The sequence below is a fragment of the Sorex araneus genome, chromosome 1 (genome assembly GCF_027595985.1).
Source record: "Sorex araneus isolate mSorAra2 chromosome 1, mSorAra2.pri, whole genome shotgun sequence".
NCBI lineage: Eukaryota > Metazoa > Chordata > Mammalia > Eulipotyphla > Soricidae > Sorex > Sorex araneus.
Window position 1 is genome coordinate 67648531 of NC_073302.1, and position 15250 is coordinate 67663780.

General features: G+C 39.4%; 1 protein-coding gene across 1 annotated transcript in view; it reads right to left on the reverse strand.

Moving 5' to 3' along the window:
* Positions 1-14207, reverse strand: part of CDC37L1 (cell division cycle 37 like 1, HSP90 cochaperone) — a 31333-nt gene extending 17126 nt beyond the window's left edge. The window contains exons 1-3 of the mRNA XM_004600135.2: positions 13923-14207; positions 9787-10068; positions 7321-7414 (exon numbers count right to left, since the gene is read on the reverse strand). Of these exons, the coding sequence (XP_004600192.1) occupies positions 7321-7414; positions 9787-10068; positions 13923-14054 (508 nt within the window). The 5' untranslated portion in view covers positions 14055-14207. The remainder of the gene's footprint in view (positions 1-7320; positions 7415-9786; positions 10069-13922) is intronic.
* Between the last annotated feature and the right edge of the window lie 1043 nt (positions 14208-15250).

Genomic DNA, 15250 nt, shown 5'->3' on the forward strand with positions numbered 1-15250 from the left:
CATAAAAATGCATACCAGAAATCAGAGATCTATTATAGCACAAGAGGTAAGGTACTTGCCTTGCATACATCAGTTCAATCCCCGGCACTGCATATGGTCCCTCAAACACTGCCAGGAGTGTCCTCTGAGCAAAATCAGGAGTAAGCCCTGAACACTGCTGGTATGGCCCAAACCAACGACTGCCCTCCAATCCCCCCACCCCCCCAAAAAAAAACCCACCAAAATAAAATTACATACCAAATTATTATTACATTGAGAAGATGCTTACAGACATTTCTAGGGGCTATAATTTTGTTTTAAAAAATGAGATCAATGGCTTAGTTTAAAAAAAAACTTAAATTACTAAAGTTATTCTGAATCTTGTAAACAGACTTATATAAAAATGGAGAGTACCATGATGGCTAAGGAAACAAATTCCAGAAATAAACTCTGTGTTCATGCACTGGCCTTACACCATGCCAAAATTCCTTACCCTACCTTTATGCCTCCATTCCTTAACATAAAATAGGGCTAAACAAAAAGAGAGGGGGGAGGGGAGGGAGGAAGGAGGAAGAAGGAAGAAGAGGAGGAGGGAGGAGGAGGAAGAGGAAAAGGAGGAAGAAGAGGAAGAGGACAAAGAAGAGGAAGTGGAGGAGGGGACAAGGAGGAGGAGGACAAAGAGGAGGAGGAGGAGGAGGAGGAGGAGGAGGAGGAGGAGGAGGAAGAGCGCCTGCTATAGAGGCAGGCAGGGTTTAGGGCGTGACAGGAGGGAACCTCGGGGATACTGGTGCTGGGAAATGTACACTGGTGGAAGGATGGGTGTTGGAAAACTGCATGAATGAAATCTAATCAATGAACAGCTTTGTAAGGGTCAATCTTACAATGATTCAATTAAAAAGTTAAAATATATATATAAATAAATAAAATGGGGCTAAAAATAGTAACACAATTAACACCTAGGTAAATGAGCTAAAACATATAAATGAAGCAGAATAGTGCCTGAGATGATAAACACTTGATGTTAGGCATTATTCACAAAAAAGTGAACAATCGGTATATTCAACTTATTATTAAAATAACCCTCTAAAGATGATCTAGTCCTTTCAAGCAACATTTCTCAACTATAGGCCAGTTGGCCCACTGTGAACTCGCAAGATATTCCAAGAGGCCATAAGTGAAAAATCATATAAATGGGGAACAACATAAGACAAGGGGACCAACTGGAAGGATAGGAAGGAAACAACGTCAGAAGCAGGCTACGATGAGAAAAGGTTGAAGAATAATCATTTAAATTAGTTAATCAATTTCTCTCAATGTTTGAAAGCCTTACTTTTACAAACTAAGGTATCTTAAAAAATAATGTATTTTCACCTATGCATTTTCCTGGTTAAGTATCTACCAATGCACCCATCCTCTTTCAATATTTCATCTGATTCCTAAAATGGTTCCCATATATACAAGTTTTTATTGGTTCCCCTTTCAATTTTAATCCTTTACATTTTAATCATTTATATTTCTCAATGTGCTAATAAAAACTTCCCAACAAGGCTATATCTTTTTTTTTGGGGGGGGGTCACACCCGCAATGCACTGGGGTTACTCCTGGCTCTGCACTCAGGAATTACTCCTGGCGGTGCTCAGGGGACCATATGGGATGCTGGGAATCGAACCCAGGTCGGCTGCTTGCAAGGCAAATGCCCTATCCGCTGTGCTATCGCTCCAGCCCCCAAGGCTGTACACTTTTGAATGAAAGACACATGAGCTCTCTTTCTATATTTTCTTTTTCTTTTTCTTTTTTTTTATTAATGAATCACCATGGGGTACAGTTACAAACTTATGAACTTTCACGTTTGCATTTGGTTTACCTCCCTCCACCAGTGCCCATTCTCCCCCCACCAATGTTTCGAGTATCCCTCCCACCACCCCCACCCCAACCCCCACCACCCGACCTGCCTTTGCAGCAGGGCATTCCCTTTTCTTCTCTCTCCTGTTGGGTGTTGTAAAACATCTTTCTATATTTTCTGAGGCCCCTATCTCCTGCACTCCCAATCAGCTACTACCAGAAAACTATTTCAACTCACTATGCACAGAAACTTATTTATAACCAAATCCAGGGCAGGAGAGAGAGTTCAATGGGCTAAGTAAATGCTTTGCAGGCAGGAGGCCAAGTTCAATTCCCAGCACTGCATGATGTCCCAAGCACTTCTGAAAGTGAGCCCTAAGCATACAGCCAGAAGACTCGGAGCACTGCTTGGGGGGACTGTGGTCCCAAAACAAAATAAGGGGTCAGAGGAATAATATAGGGGTTAAGGTACTTGCCTTGCAAGCAGCTTACCCCAGTTCAATCCCTGGCACCACGACCCCTGAGCAGTGCCAGAAGTGGAATCAGAAGTACTATCATTGTGCTACGAGGGCAGTACAGGGAGAGACCCTTGAAAAAGCACCAGGAAGGAGGCCAAAGTGATAGTCCAGTGGGGAGGGCATTTGGCCTGCATCCCATATAGTCCCCCAAGCACTGCCAGGAGTAATTTGTGAGCTTAGAGTCAAGAGTAACCCCTGAGCATTGCTGGGTATGACCCAAAAAGCAAGGGGGGGGAAAAAAAAGCACCAGAAATAGTCTGAGTACCTCCAGATGTGGCCCTAACGTAGATGGCCCCACTCCACCTAAATATGACTCTAAATACAACTTTTGTGAAACCTAAGACAGAGAACAAACTTTGGTTCTAAATTAATTTTATATTTATAAAACATCAATTATTTGATGTTATATAATTATAAATCATAATTAGTAAATTATGTACAAGTCAGGGAGAAAAGGAAGACTTTAGAATCTAACACTTTACAATGCTGTATGATGTGATTAAACTATTTATTTTTAGGCAAGACCTAGCTAATCATAAGGGTAAAAGCAACATAAAATAGTCAAGGGAAAGTTATAATTCTGCAGAATATTAATTACCTGAGATCACAGAATAATGGTCATGTCCCATCCAGTATCTTGGAGAGAGCATAGCCCATCTCTTCCAAGAGTCTGAAATTCAGTTCAGACTTAGAAGGCCCCTAGCTAGGACCTTTAATTACAATTTCTAGTCCAGATGTTACTTCAAAAGACTGCATCATTGTAGTTATTACTCTGGTGTTTTTTCCCCCTTTACCACAAACAGAAATGTTTGTTTCCATTTAGCAAGTACAGAATGAAACTTTCACTATCTTGCCTACCATCTCCATATCAAGTCTATGCCATACAGTCCCCAGGGACTTTTCCTCATCATCCCACATAAATCTACGCTGGTCCATTTCACACTGACGGAACACAGTGAGGAGGAAGCAGCAATTACCTCAGATGTCTTGGTAAGATACATGCACACCAGAGTGGGATATAAAACACATGAAAAATCTGGTAGCCTACTACCTTAGAAACATTTCTGGGGATCCAATAAGCTGCAGCAAGTAGGATATCTCCTCCAAAATGAAAAGGCAATGGGCACTTCCACTAAGAAACAGGCACAATGTGAGTCTGGGAGTGGCTATCAGGTCTGGTTGGCTTTGAAGACAGTAAGGCTCTGGTTAGTATTACAGGATGAGACACTAAAAGCCCACAACATGCATGACAAATCAATTGCCTATTATCACTTCTGGATGTCAAGTCAGCTTTTCTGTGGCTATCCTTTGGCTTATACAATATGTAAACAAAGGGATCAAGGTGTTAAATTTAAGACTATGCAAATTCCTAAGCAGGGGATCTCCTTATCAAGGATATGCCAGTAGAGCTGAAATAACTAGTAGTACAAACAACCGTTGAAACCCCAATATGCACCGGCACCTTAGGCTATAGCAGAGGCCACAACTGAAAACCTAATTTGTCAGTAGCAGAAACTAGTGTTAAAAACTAAATAATGAATCTGTACCTTATGTTGGAGAGACCAGCTAAAAGGATGATTATTCTTGTCCCTTTTCATTTTGGGCTTTTTGTTTTTGGGTCACACTGACAATACTCGGGGGTTATTCCTGGCTCTGCACTCATATATTACTCCTGATGGTGCTCAGTGAACCAAGTGGGATGCTGGGAATCGAACCCAGGCACCTGCATGCAAGGCAAGCACTCTACCTGCTGTACTATCACTCTAGCCCTAGTCACATTTTATTTTGGAAGGATCAGTGATTCTTCTCTTTCACACTCTCCCTTCCTTTCTGTGTTTCTCCGAGTAAGATCTCCCTACACATTACTTCTGACCCAGAAACTTATTTTACAGAAAAAGAAATGAGAACAATGAGCTCATGAAATTCGCTGGTGTTTTGACATCACTAGCCAGAAGCACAGACTTTTACGGAATGGTAAGACATTTGTTCCCTTTCTGAAATTTTCTTTTTTACACTCCACAGCCTCTCTCACACACCCTACCACTTTTTCCTTGGATAATTGTAGTTTATTATCAATGTCCACTTACTTCTATTTTGCTTTGCCTATCTATTATCTTTATATCCTTGTGCTGCACCACAGCACTATAGTCCCATTGTTCATCGATTTGCTTGAGCGGGCACCAGTAGCGTCTCCATTGTGAGACTTGTTACTGTTTTTGGCATATCAAATACACCACGGGTAGCTTTCCAGGCTCTGCCTTGTGGGTGGGATACTCTCGGTAGCCCGCCAGGTTCTCTGAGAGGGACGGAGGAATCAAACCCGGGTGGGCCACATACAGGGCAAATGCCCTACCTTCTGTGCTATCGCTCTAGTCCATGCTGCACCATAGGTGAAATTAAACAGTACTTGACTTTTCTTTCTGACTTATTTGGCTTCAAACAATGCCCATAAGCTCCTTTCATTTTGTTTTGAATGTTCATTTGTTCTTGTAACTGAATAGTATTATACCATATAAATAAACTACATCTTCCTTACCCAATTCTCTATCGATGAACATTTCTTTATATAGTAACAGCTGCTTCTATATTTTAACTATTGGAATAATGCTACAATAAATATTGTGGTATATATAACTTTTTGTATTAATTTTTTGTATTCTTCGACTGATATGCAAGTGGAGATGGAGGATGATATGGCAGCTCTATCTTTAGCTATTATTGCTTAATTTTTCATATTTTCTGCCTTTTCTTTTCCTTCATATGTTGCTGCTGTGGTGATGCAAGTAGCACACACACCTGATATGGTACGTACATACTTAGTTGAGATACTTGCACACACCTGGTTTTAGTGTGGCAAGAAATCACGTTTGGCTAAAGGGATATTCAACAATACAGCTGCCAGGATCCTGCTGGTGAGCATGGTGATAATAGGGATTTGCCTGCAAGACAGGCACTCTGAACTGTGCTATCCCTCCTGACCCCTATCTTTAGTTTCCTGAAGCAACCCCAGAGCAGTTTCCAAAACAATTACACTAATCTATATTCCCATGCAATGCTTTGTTTCATAGTGTTTAACAGTGCTTGTGAGCTATACATCTTAGGCGGCTGTGATAATTTTCCTCACAAATTTGCATTTGACCAAGACACTGAGTTTATAGTAAAAGTGATTGCATATTTTACACCCAGGAAGTTTTCCATTGACAGTGGGTAATATCACCTTGAGTACTTTGTTACCAATGCAGTCATGCTCCAGTCATAAAACCTATGTAAGTTACTCTTTCCTACAGCTGAACTCAAGACTAGGAATTGATGACTGGGTGGAATTGGCAACTTATCTTATCACATCAAAGAATCACTTATAAAAATTTTTTAGCCCTCTTACTCAGGATCTTGTTGACTTTTTTGTATATTATAAATAATGCATAATATTAATTATAGTAAAAACAGTAACAATAGGTCTCATTCCCCTGACCCTGTAAGAGCTTTTAATCGTTGGGAAAGATGAGTAAAGAGAGGCTGCTAAAATCTCGGGGCTGAGTGTAATAGAGACGTTACTGGTGCCTGCCCAAGTAAATTAACGAACAACAGGATGACAGTGATGCAGTGAATAACTATAATAAGCTTGATACATTAATAAGTCATTTTTTTTTTTTTGGTTTCAGTTTTTTGAACCACATCCTGTGGTGCTCAGGAACCATCCCTGAGTTTTGCTCAGGGGACCTTATGTGATGCTGGGGACTGAACTTGGGTTGGGTGTGTGCAAGGCAAGCACCCTACCTGATATATTATCTCTCTGGCCCAAGTTGAATTTACTCTTGAATTTAATAGAATATAGTCTATTTTCTTGTTTTAAAATAAAAAGCATGAAAAATAACAATTTTTATGAATAATAATATGAATAAAGCAGCATCTAATAATAAATATATAAAATGCTTTTGGGGAAAAATACCAGTAGCAAAATAAATTTCATAAAGCCACTCAAAAAGCTAATACTACAAATAAAACTATGTTTACTGAAATAATACGTGGAATGAAAAAAAAAAAAAAGCCCTTAATCTTTTGTTTTTGGGCCACACCTGGCAGTACTCAGGACTTACTCCTGGCTCTGCCTCAGGAATCGCTCCTGGTGGGCTTGATGGACCGTATGGAGCCCTGGGATTGAACCCGGGTTAGCTGCGTGTAAGGCTAAGTACCCTACCCACTGTATCATCTCTCTGGCCCCAAAATGCCCTAAATCTTAACACTTCCTACCAGCATTTTCATTTCAGAATAACATATTGTTTCCTATATTCAGAACAGAATGCTGCTGCTAAATTCTGCCTTCTCAGGTGCTGTTGCCTAACCTATCTTTATTGAAATAAAAAAATTCCTGTTTCTCACAATCTAGCCCAGATACTATTTCCTTTGGGGTGCCCTTTCTCTATTGGGGAAACCATTTTTCCCCAATAGAGAAAACTGTATTTCAGTTCTTTGTACACCTGTATAAATATTTCTATTGCTATGTGTGCATATATACCTACACAGATACTTATAGATAGCTATAGGTATGTATAGATCTATCAATATATAAGAATGATGAATCAAGATCTGCAATAAATGATTAAACTGAAAAAAAAGACACTGATTTTATTACCCAAGATAATAAAAATCTAAAAAAGCAAAAAGAAAATAAGACAAAAGCAAAAATTAGTTGGGAAATCAAAAGAGGTTATTAAATAAAAAATGAGTTTTAAATTGTGTTTTAAAGGTCGTATTATACAATAGATTCATCTCTTCAGAATTTGGTTTACTCTTGTCAATCTATTTTTTTATAACTGAAGTACAAAAAACAAGAACTACATAACAGTACCAGAAATAGCTATACAACTGGAGTTGTCACTTTGCTTATCTTCTTTCTGTGTCCATTTTCTAACTCCACTTTCTGTACACATTTACATGATAACAAGAGCATTACAAAAGAAAACTTAAGCAATTAACTTACCAAAATGTCTAATTTTTTGTTCATATTTCTGCATAAATGATTTTGATTTATCTTCATCTTCTGTCTCATTTCTTTTATCTTGATTAATAAAACTCTAAGAAAAAAATTTAAAACTAAAATCAGATTTCATATTCAAATTAAATTTTTTTATCAGTACTGAATGCCTAGCAATCCTTTAAAATTATATATGGAAAATTACAGATTTCAGAAAATACAGAAAAATGAATTAGCCTTTTGGTTAAACTTAATTTCCATACAGAATGATCCTTTACATGCATAATTTACATTTTGCAGTATTCATTTCCATTAAATATTTGTAACAATAACCTAGTTTTCCCCAGTTTTAGCTATAAATACAAATTCAAATAATTGAAAAATATATATATTTACTATAAGTTCTTTAAGACATAAATGTAAAATAGACCCACACTGTAAACTTTTCTTATGAGAGGCTAAAAACTTTGATTCTGAAATCATACAAATTTCTATTAAGGAAGTGCTTATTTTCAGTTGAATAAGTTATAAAACAGACAAAGATGAAGTTTCTATCTAGCTAGAAAAACTGGCAGAACAGTTTCTCAGAACATTCTGTGATCACATTTAAATCCTGAGATCATCATTGCCAAAAATGAAAATAGCAAACTAGCTCTATGCCAGTTTACAACCAGGAAGTACATGAAAGTTTATAAATTTCATAATAAAAGCATTATTTTCTTGTATCCTGTTATCTAGACCAGCACTGTCCAATAGAAATATAATCAGTCACAGTTGTAATTTAAAGTTTTCTGTTTAGCCACATTAAGAGGTAAAAAGAAATAAAATTAAGTACAATATTTATTTAACCCACATATCCAACATTTTATCATTTAAACATGTAAGCAACATAAAAAGTTATTAATAAAGTAATTTACTTTTGGGGGGGTACTAAGTCATTGGAATCTGGTGTGTATTTTACACTTACAGCACATCTCAATTCGGACTAGCCATATTTCAAGCGTTCAAAAACACATTTGGCTAGTGGCTATCGAGTTGGACAGCGCAGATCTAGACCAGTCCTCTCAAGTCTCAAGCTCCCAGACAAAATCAATGTACGATTTTGAGCAAATGACTGGAACATAAAGATAGTCCTAATTAATTTGTGGTATAAATGTAGGCTATGTTAGAACCTAAGTTTAAAAAAACAAAAGCAGAAACAAATAAAAATATTTCTTTTGTGACTACTGCATTAAGAGACATTAAATTTTTGAAACAAACATTGCTTTGATCATTTCCTTTTGAAAAAGAAAAATAGTTTAACTTTGGGCATAAAACAAAACCAGAAATAACTCTTACAAAGACACATCCTTCAGAATATGTGCTGAAAGAGGAAATTATTAAATGACAATACTGAAGGGGTGAAAAATTGTATAAACTGGTATGACTTAAAAATATTAACAGTGGCTATCTTGGGAAACAGAACTGAGAATGAAAGAAGTCCTTTAATTATATTTTATGTATAATTTTCATAGTAAGATGCATTCTTATCACTTTGGGCAATTAGAGATTAAGTATGGGGCAAAGCTAGCAATATTGACATTTATCTATGTGTATTATTTATTGCTATAACAGAGATACAACTGGCCCAGGGGAGGTGGGTGGGCTCAGAATGGATATCAGGATAGAGACCAGCAGTGTTAATAGATTGATGTCTAGAAAACAACAATATTTCTAAAGAGTGAATGTGGACTTAGATGTGAATGAAGAGTCTATCCTTGAAGCTTGAGAGTTAAAGTGCGTGTGAACAGAAATAAGTACTTGACACATTTAAAGCAAATGATTGAATTTCATTGTCCATTTTTTCTTCAGACACAAAAGTCAAATGATAAATGTAATACAGTCCAGTGAGAAATAGAACACTGCTCTCAGTAATCTCAGCATAAATACTTTACTAATCCTTTCAGCAATAATGCTTGTGACACTAAATCCAGATTACTATCTGAAGTTTAGTAAATACACACTAGCAAATAACAAGACTTTGTTTTAATAAACTGAGTGACTACATATTAGTGTTAAAAAACTGATGACACAAAAACATAAGAAATTATTCTTAACATCTTGAGCTTTACCACACACAAGGCCCTATGGTATTTGCTTTGCCTTCAGAACCACTCCAGATTTTGGGACAGTCATTGCAAGAGCTTAGATGACTTGCCCAAGGAAATTCAGTCAACATGGGATAAAGCTGAGGTTTGAGGCAGTCTGACTCCAAAGTTCACATTTCTATCCTGTGTTCTATACTGTTGCCATATATTTGTACTAAAGTTAATTACATCAGACACTCTTGGGGATACAGGTCTCTATAACAAGTTCTTTTCATAAACTGCCAATACTAAACAATTTTATAGGACTGTTATTTGGCTACCAAATATGCACATCTGATCAGTACAAACACTTTTTTCTTCACTATGGTTCAATAAAAGGTTGTACCTTATTAAAAACATCCTTGCTAATGGCATCCATGTTCCACAGACACATTCTCTCTCTTTGTACTAGAGCTTCTTCTTTCTGTCGCCATTCTTCTTCCCGTTGCCTCAGTTCTGATATTGCTATTTGTGCTTTGGCATGTTCCTGATCCAAGGACTCAGAGTTATGCAGTGCTAAGCTACCAAGTTTCTGTTGAGCTTCAGCGAGATTCCATTTGCACGCTACAGAGCTCTTCACAAACTCTTTTTGTTTTTGGCAAGCCAGTTCAATTCCATCACTGTACATCTAGATGAAAAACAGTATTTATAAGAAATGAAAAAGGTAACTATTATGTTTGCATAACATAGTTTCTCTTTTAGTTAAGAAGTTCTGTTACAAATATTAAAAGTCTGGCTTTATCAACTCTATTCTAAATTTCTTTGTTAATCTGTGTCCCTCCCCTGACAACTAACAGCAACAAAAAAGCCTGGCAACTAGAAGAGTGTCCTGGATCTGGTTATTGCTACACATTTAATTTATAGTCTTCATAATCCTCAAATTAACAGAATGAGAACAAAGCTTAAATTCAGTTCATTACCTTAGGACTCAACATGCTTTGAAAATCAAACCATTAAGTATTTTGCTGTGCAAGTTCTACAATGGAAAGAACCTTTTGTTAGAACAAATAATTTCTTGTTTTCTGGTTTCTTTTGTATATTTCCAGTCCTTGGTGATCTGGATTTTCTTGGAAACTTTTAGTTATAATTAACTATATCAGAAAACTTGTAACTCATTGCTAATTAAAATAGGCAAAGTGACTTTTTTTAAAAGTTAACTGGTGACTGGTCTACTCACAAGTGATAGTGATTTGCTTTAATATTTACTGAACCATTACTAATAAGGCACTGTTGTGGGGTTGATCACTTGTATTTCTCAAATCTATCAACTTCTGTAAAACACAGACATGTGTGTACCTTGATTTGTTGGGGGGAGGTGTAAGGGGTAGAGACAGGGGAATGACTAGGGGCCAACACCTGGCAGAGCTTAGGAAACTATGCGGTGCTAGGGATCAAACCCAGAGCTTCTCCACAAGCAAAGCATATGCTCTAGCCCTTTTCGTTTTAATTTCCCCAGCCCACATTCTTTTTCTTTTACACAATAAAACCCTATTCAAACTATCCAGAATAACTTCATTACTATTTGTCCTCTTATCTGCATCATTATTTAAGCTCTGTTTCACACTTTAATAATATATAGTCTTTCTCATCTCAAACCACTGTACAAAGGGGGAAAAAAAAAAGTATGGTCATTTTACTGATCCTCAGAATCTTGGGATAAAATATAACTATGGTGTGGCATGACAAAGTTCTTCATAATTTCATTTCCAATCATCTCCCATAACTTACTCTTCGATTTGGCTTATTTTTCCTATCCCTCACCCCAATGTGGTGACCTGTCCCTTCCCTATGAGATTCTGACATCACTTCTTTAAGATTTATATTCCTTCCTTTCTCATCCAAATTATGCAAACTTCTATAGTAGTATGTTTGCACAATACTCTGCGTATTTGTTTTCTCAACTATTAGCCTCTGGAAGGAGACAGAATTTAACAAATCTTAGATGAAGAACTAACTTTCACTTCTTGGAACACTAACTGTGGCAAAGAATTGGAATGCAAGTAGTATGCAAGGTTCCTACTTTCTAGCTGAGTTTTTAGACAGATTATTATTGAGGAAAATGTCAACAAGGTTGCTATTAAGATATCTTACCTACTCATTAAGCAGCATTGAAGCCCAGGTACCATGGGCCCTTAGCACTGCACTGCACTGTCGGCAATAAAATGTTGTTCATTGATTTGCTCGAGCGGGCACCAGTAACATCTCCATTGTGAGACTTGTTACTGGTTTTGGTGTATCTAATACGCCACGGGTAGCTTGTCAGGCTCTGCCATGCAGGTAAGATTCATACAGCAGTACCAGTGGGCCCTTATCAAGAAAAATGTCTAATTTTTTTGTGATCATCAAATATAATACCCACGTCTTAAATGTTAAATGAAAATAAACTGAAACAAAACTGTAAACAATAAGATAATAAAACTTTACAGAAAAGAATATTCTCAAAACAGGTATTCTAAAATTCCAAACTGTCTTTACTTTAGGTAGATCTCACAACTATGTATCACATATTGCATTATGACATTAAGAAGTCTAGATACGCCTATTTGGTATGATTAGTTAAGTGTCATTTTGAAAAGGGATTACAAATATTTAAAAATTGAACATTTTATTCTAAATATTCCAATCCAAGACAAACATTTTTATTACAAAGACACTAGTTTTGGGAGGGGGTGTGATTTATTAAAACATTTTTTTAAATTCACTGTGAATTACAAAATTGTTCATGCCTGGGTTTCAGGAATACTATGCTTCCAGTGTCCACTTCCTTGTACCAATGCACCACTCCTCCCCTTTCCCTCTCTCTGCCTGCCTGCCACTGAGAGGTACTTTTATTTAATATAACTTTTGACAGTGTAAGAACACTAATTTAAGATTTGTAACCACTCTGCAAATTTTAACACTAAAGATAGTTTCAAATAGTTTTATGTCACAGCATGACCACTGTACTAGCAAGTGGGTTCCAGCTTTAATCCTGCAACTAATTAGCTAGTCTCACTTTTGTAATAAAGTGGTTGCTTTTTTAAATAATAATAAAAAACTTCACTTTTATATTCCCATTCTGCCAAATAAGTTTGTAATTCTCCAGTCCACAAGTAGAAAGTTCACATAATACTTAAAAAATTGAGTTACTTGTTTCTTTTATGATTGAATCACAATGCACTGAAATTCTTGGAACCTTTCTGTTCTCTCCTTATGCCTTCAAAACCCATGATGGCAGCTTCTTTTTTCACCCTGCCCCTATTCCCCTGTCACTTACTATTAACATTATTTTTGTATACAAAGATGACACTAGTGATTCATAATTAGTGGGTGACGACTAACCTATCAATTCTCATTCTGTCCTGAAAACGCCTTGTACTTTCCCAAGGACTGGCTGGCCGAAGTACAGTCTGTGGTTATGAAACAGCATTTTCCTCGTGTGTGAAATCAACTAAACCCAGTGAGCTGGACATAGTATCTATGACGCTCCACTTACTCCTGCAAGATTTAAATCACTTATCTTCACTACCAGCTAATAGGTGAACTGAATGAAAAACTATTCTTCAGTTTCACTCTCAGGGAAATTCGTTTTTCCAAAAAGGTTTAGCCAGAGAGCAGACACGCCTTTAATCCACTTCATTCAACATATTAATGTTTAGTCTCTGATCCTGAAATATACTCCCCAAAGACACTCAAGTTAGGAGAAAAACAAGGACAGGGTGATAGGAGCAGGTAAGCACTCCCGAAGGTAAGTACCCGGGATCCTAAGGAGTCTGGCACATCTCGGTAAGTTTGGGGTGAAAAAGGTTAGTGTGGAAAGCACCGGGCACATCAGAAATCTGGGGGAAGTCTGCGGGAAAGGCGCGCCTCTCTGCCTGGACTGGCCAGCGAGAGAAGCAAGACCGAAAAGGGACACCTTGGGTGGAAAAATGGTCCCATGAATGGAAGAGATTTATGCCCCTCTCCAAAGCGACCGGCATCCAAGGGGAGAGGGTTCCCAGAACTGCTAAGACGTCCAAAGTCAGTGGCACTGGAGAGCACATCTTTGTAAACTGGTAAGGAGCTTGGTGAATTGTTGAAATACTACCGCCGGCTCCTCCGAGCAACTGTACCCAAGTGTTCAGAGCCTGCGACGGCATCAAGGGCTCCGCTAAAAGCATGCACAGCAGACAAAGGGTGAGTGCCAGAACGCGAGAAGCCCCAGGTCTGGGTGCTGTCAGGGGGCAGAGGGGAGCCCGTCCCGCAAAGGGGGGCGGGGAGGAGGAATTGGGCAAGGTGAACGAGGGGTGCGTGGAGCAGGAGGCTGGGACTATTTGGCCAACCCCTCTTCAACGCCCTCAGAAGATGCTACAATAGCCACGGGGTGGCAGCGGGCAGCCGGCTCCCGGGAGTTAAGAGGGGGCCTGGAGCAATGCCCAGGAGCGGGTCGCCCAGACAGGGGGGCTGCGGGGGCCCTCCAAGGCACCTCCCTATAACCCCAGCAGAACGCCGGCCCCCTCTCACCTGGGCGCCGCCGCCCGGCAGCTGCGGGCAGCGGGGAGAACCCGGGGACACGTCCAAGTCACTCTCTTCCTCAGCCTCACGCTCAGCCCGAGGAAGGCTCCAGGGTCCCGGCGGCGGCCACGGCTGCTCCATCCGGCTGCTCTTCGCACTACAACCGCCACTGCCAACCGACTAGACGTGAGTGGAACCTGCTGCGCGGAGCCAGCCGCCCCAGCCAGTGGGTTCCGTTACCCACAATCCCTCAGCCGGCCGGGACGCGGGCTCACGCCCGCCGCGGCCGCACCACCACACACGGCGGAGGGAGACGGGCTCGGCACACGTCACTTCCGATGGGAGGGAGGGACCGTGGGAGGCGCGTCCGGGGCATGCGTAGGGAGGGGGACTGAACTCCTGGTTTAAAACTCCCCTTGCCCGGCTCTTTCCAGCGCTGTCTTCGTGTAGCAGGTTGTGTAGTCCTACTCGGTGCTCGTCTTCTGTACACGAAACACCGGGAAATCGTCCGCTCTGCGTGTTGTTTAAAAACTGCAGCGCAAATGATAATAAGAACTGCAACTCCTTCCTATTTATAAATATAGGTGTTCTCAAGCGGGGTGGAGGGCAGGAAGAAGAGGGTCTAGAGAATGGGGGCAAACCCAGTTTTCTGCTCATTTCGATGTACAAGCAATAAGAGTTCTGCAGAAGAAGGCTGAGCAGAGAGATGCTGTAATGAAGCACTGTAGAGAGCAGAGCTTAAAAATGGTAACACGAGGCGCGGGTTATGGCTCAGTGGTGCAGCACATGCCTCGCATGGATGACGTCCTGGATTGATCCTTGACACTCCAGGCCGCCCTCCCCCAACAAAAAAGGAAATGAGAACATTTACTCTGGTATATCTCATTTGATCTTGATTATTTGTGCTCTTAGTACTTTTTTTTTAAAGAAGAAAAAAACAGACACGTTAGTCTAAGATCAGATCTTAAGGGGATAAACAACCATCACTCTTGGAAACTTGACTTCAAAATGTGCACTAACAATGAGGTCTTGCTAATTAAAATTAGGGAGACAGACGTCTGAAGTTTATCAATACCATGTGTGGGCAAAATGTAGAAAAGAAGTTAGTGCGAGATAGAAGAAACTAGAATAGTGGTTAAGGCGGTTGGTCTTGCATGCATCTACAAATTCTTGCACTGAACTAGGTCCAACCTGGGAGGGGAGGCCCTGGGGCTTCCTGAGCACTGCTTGAAAAAGTCTCCCATCCCCGCCTCAAAAATTGCTAGAGAATATAGCGTATGTAAGTAACCTTTGTGAGGTAGGGGACAATTTGTCAATATCAAAGGTTTAAGTGCTTT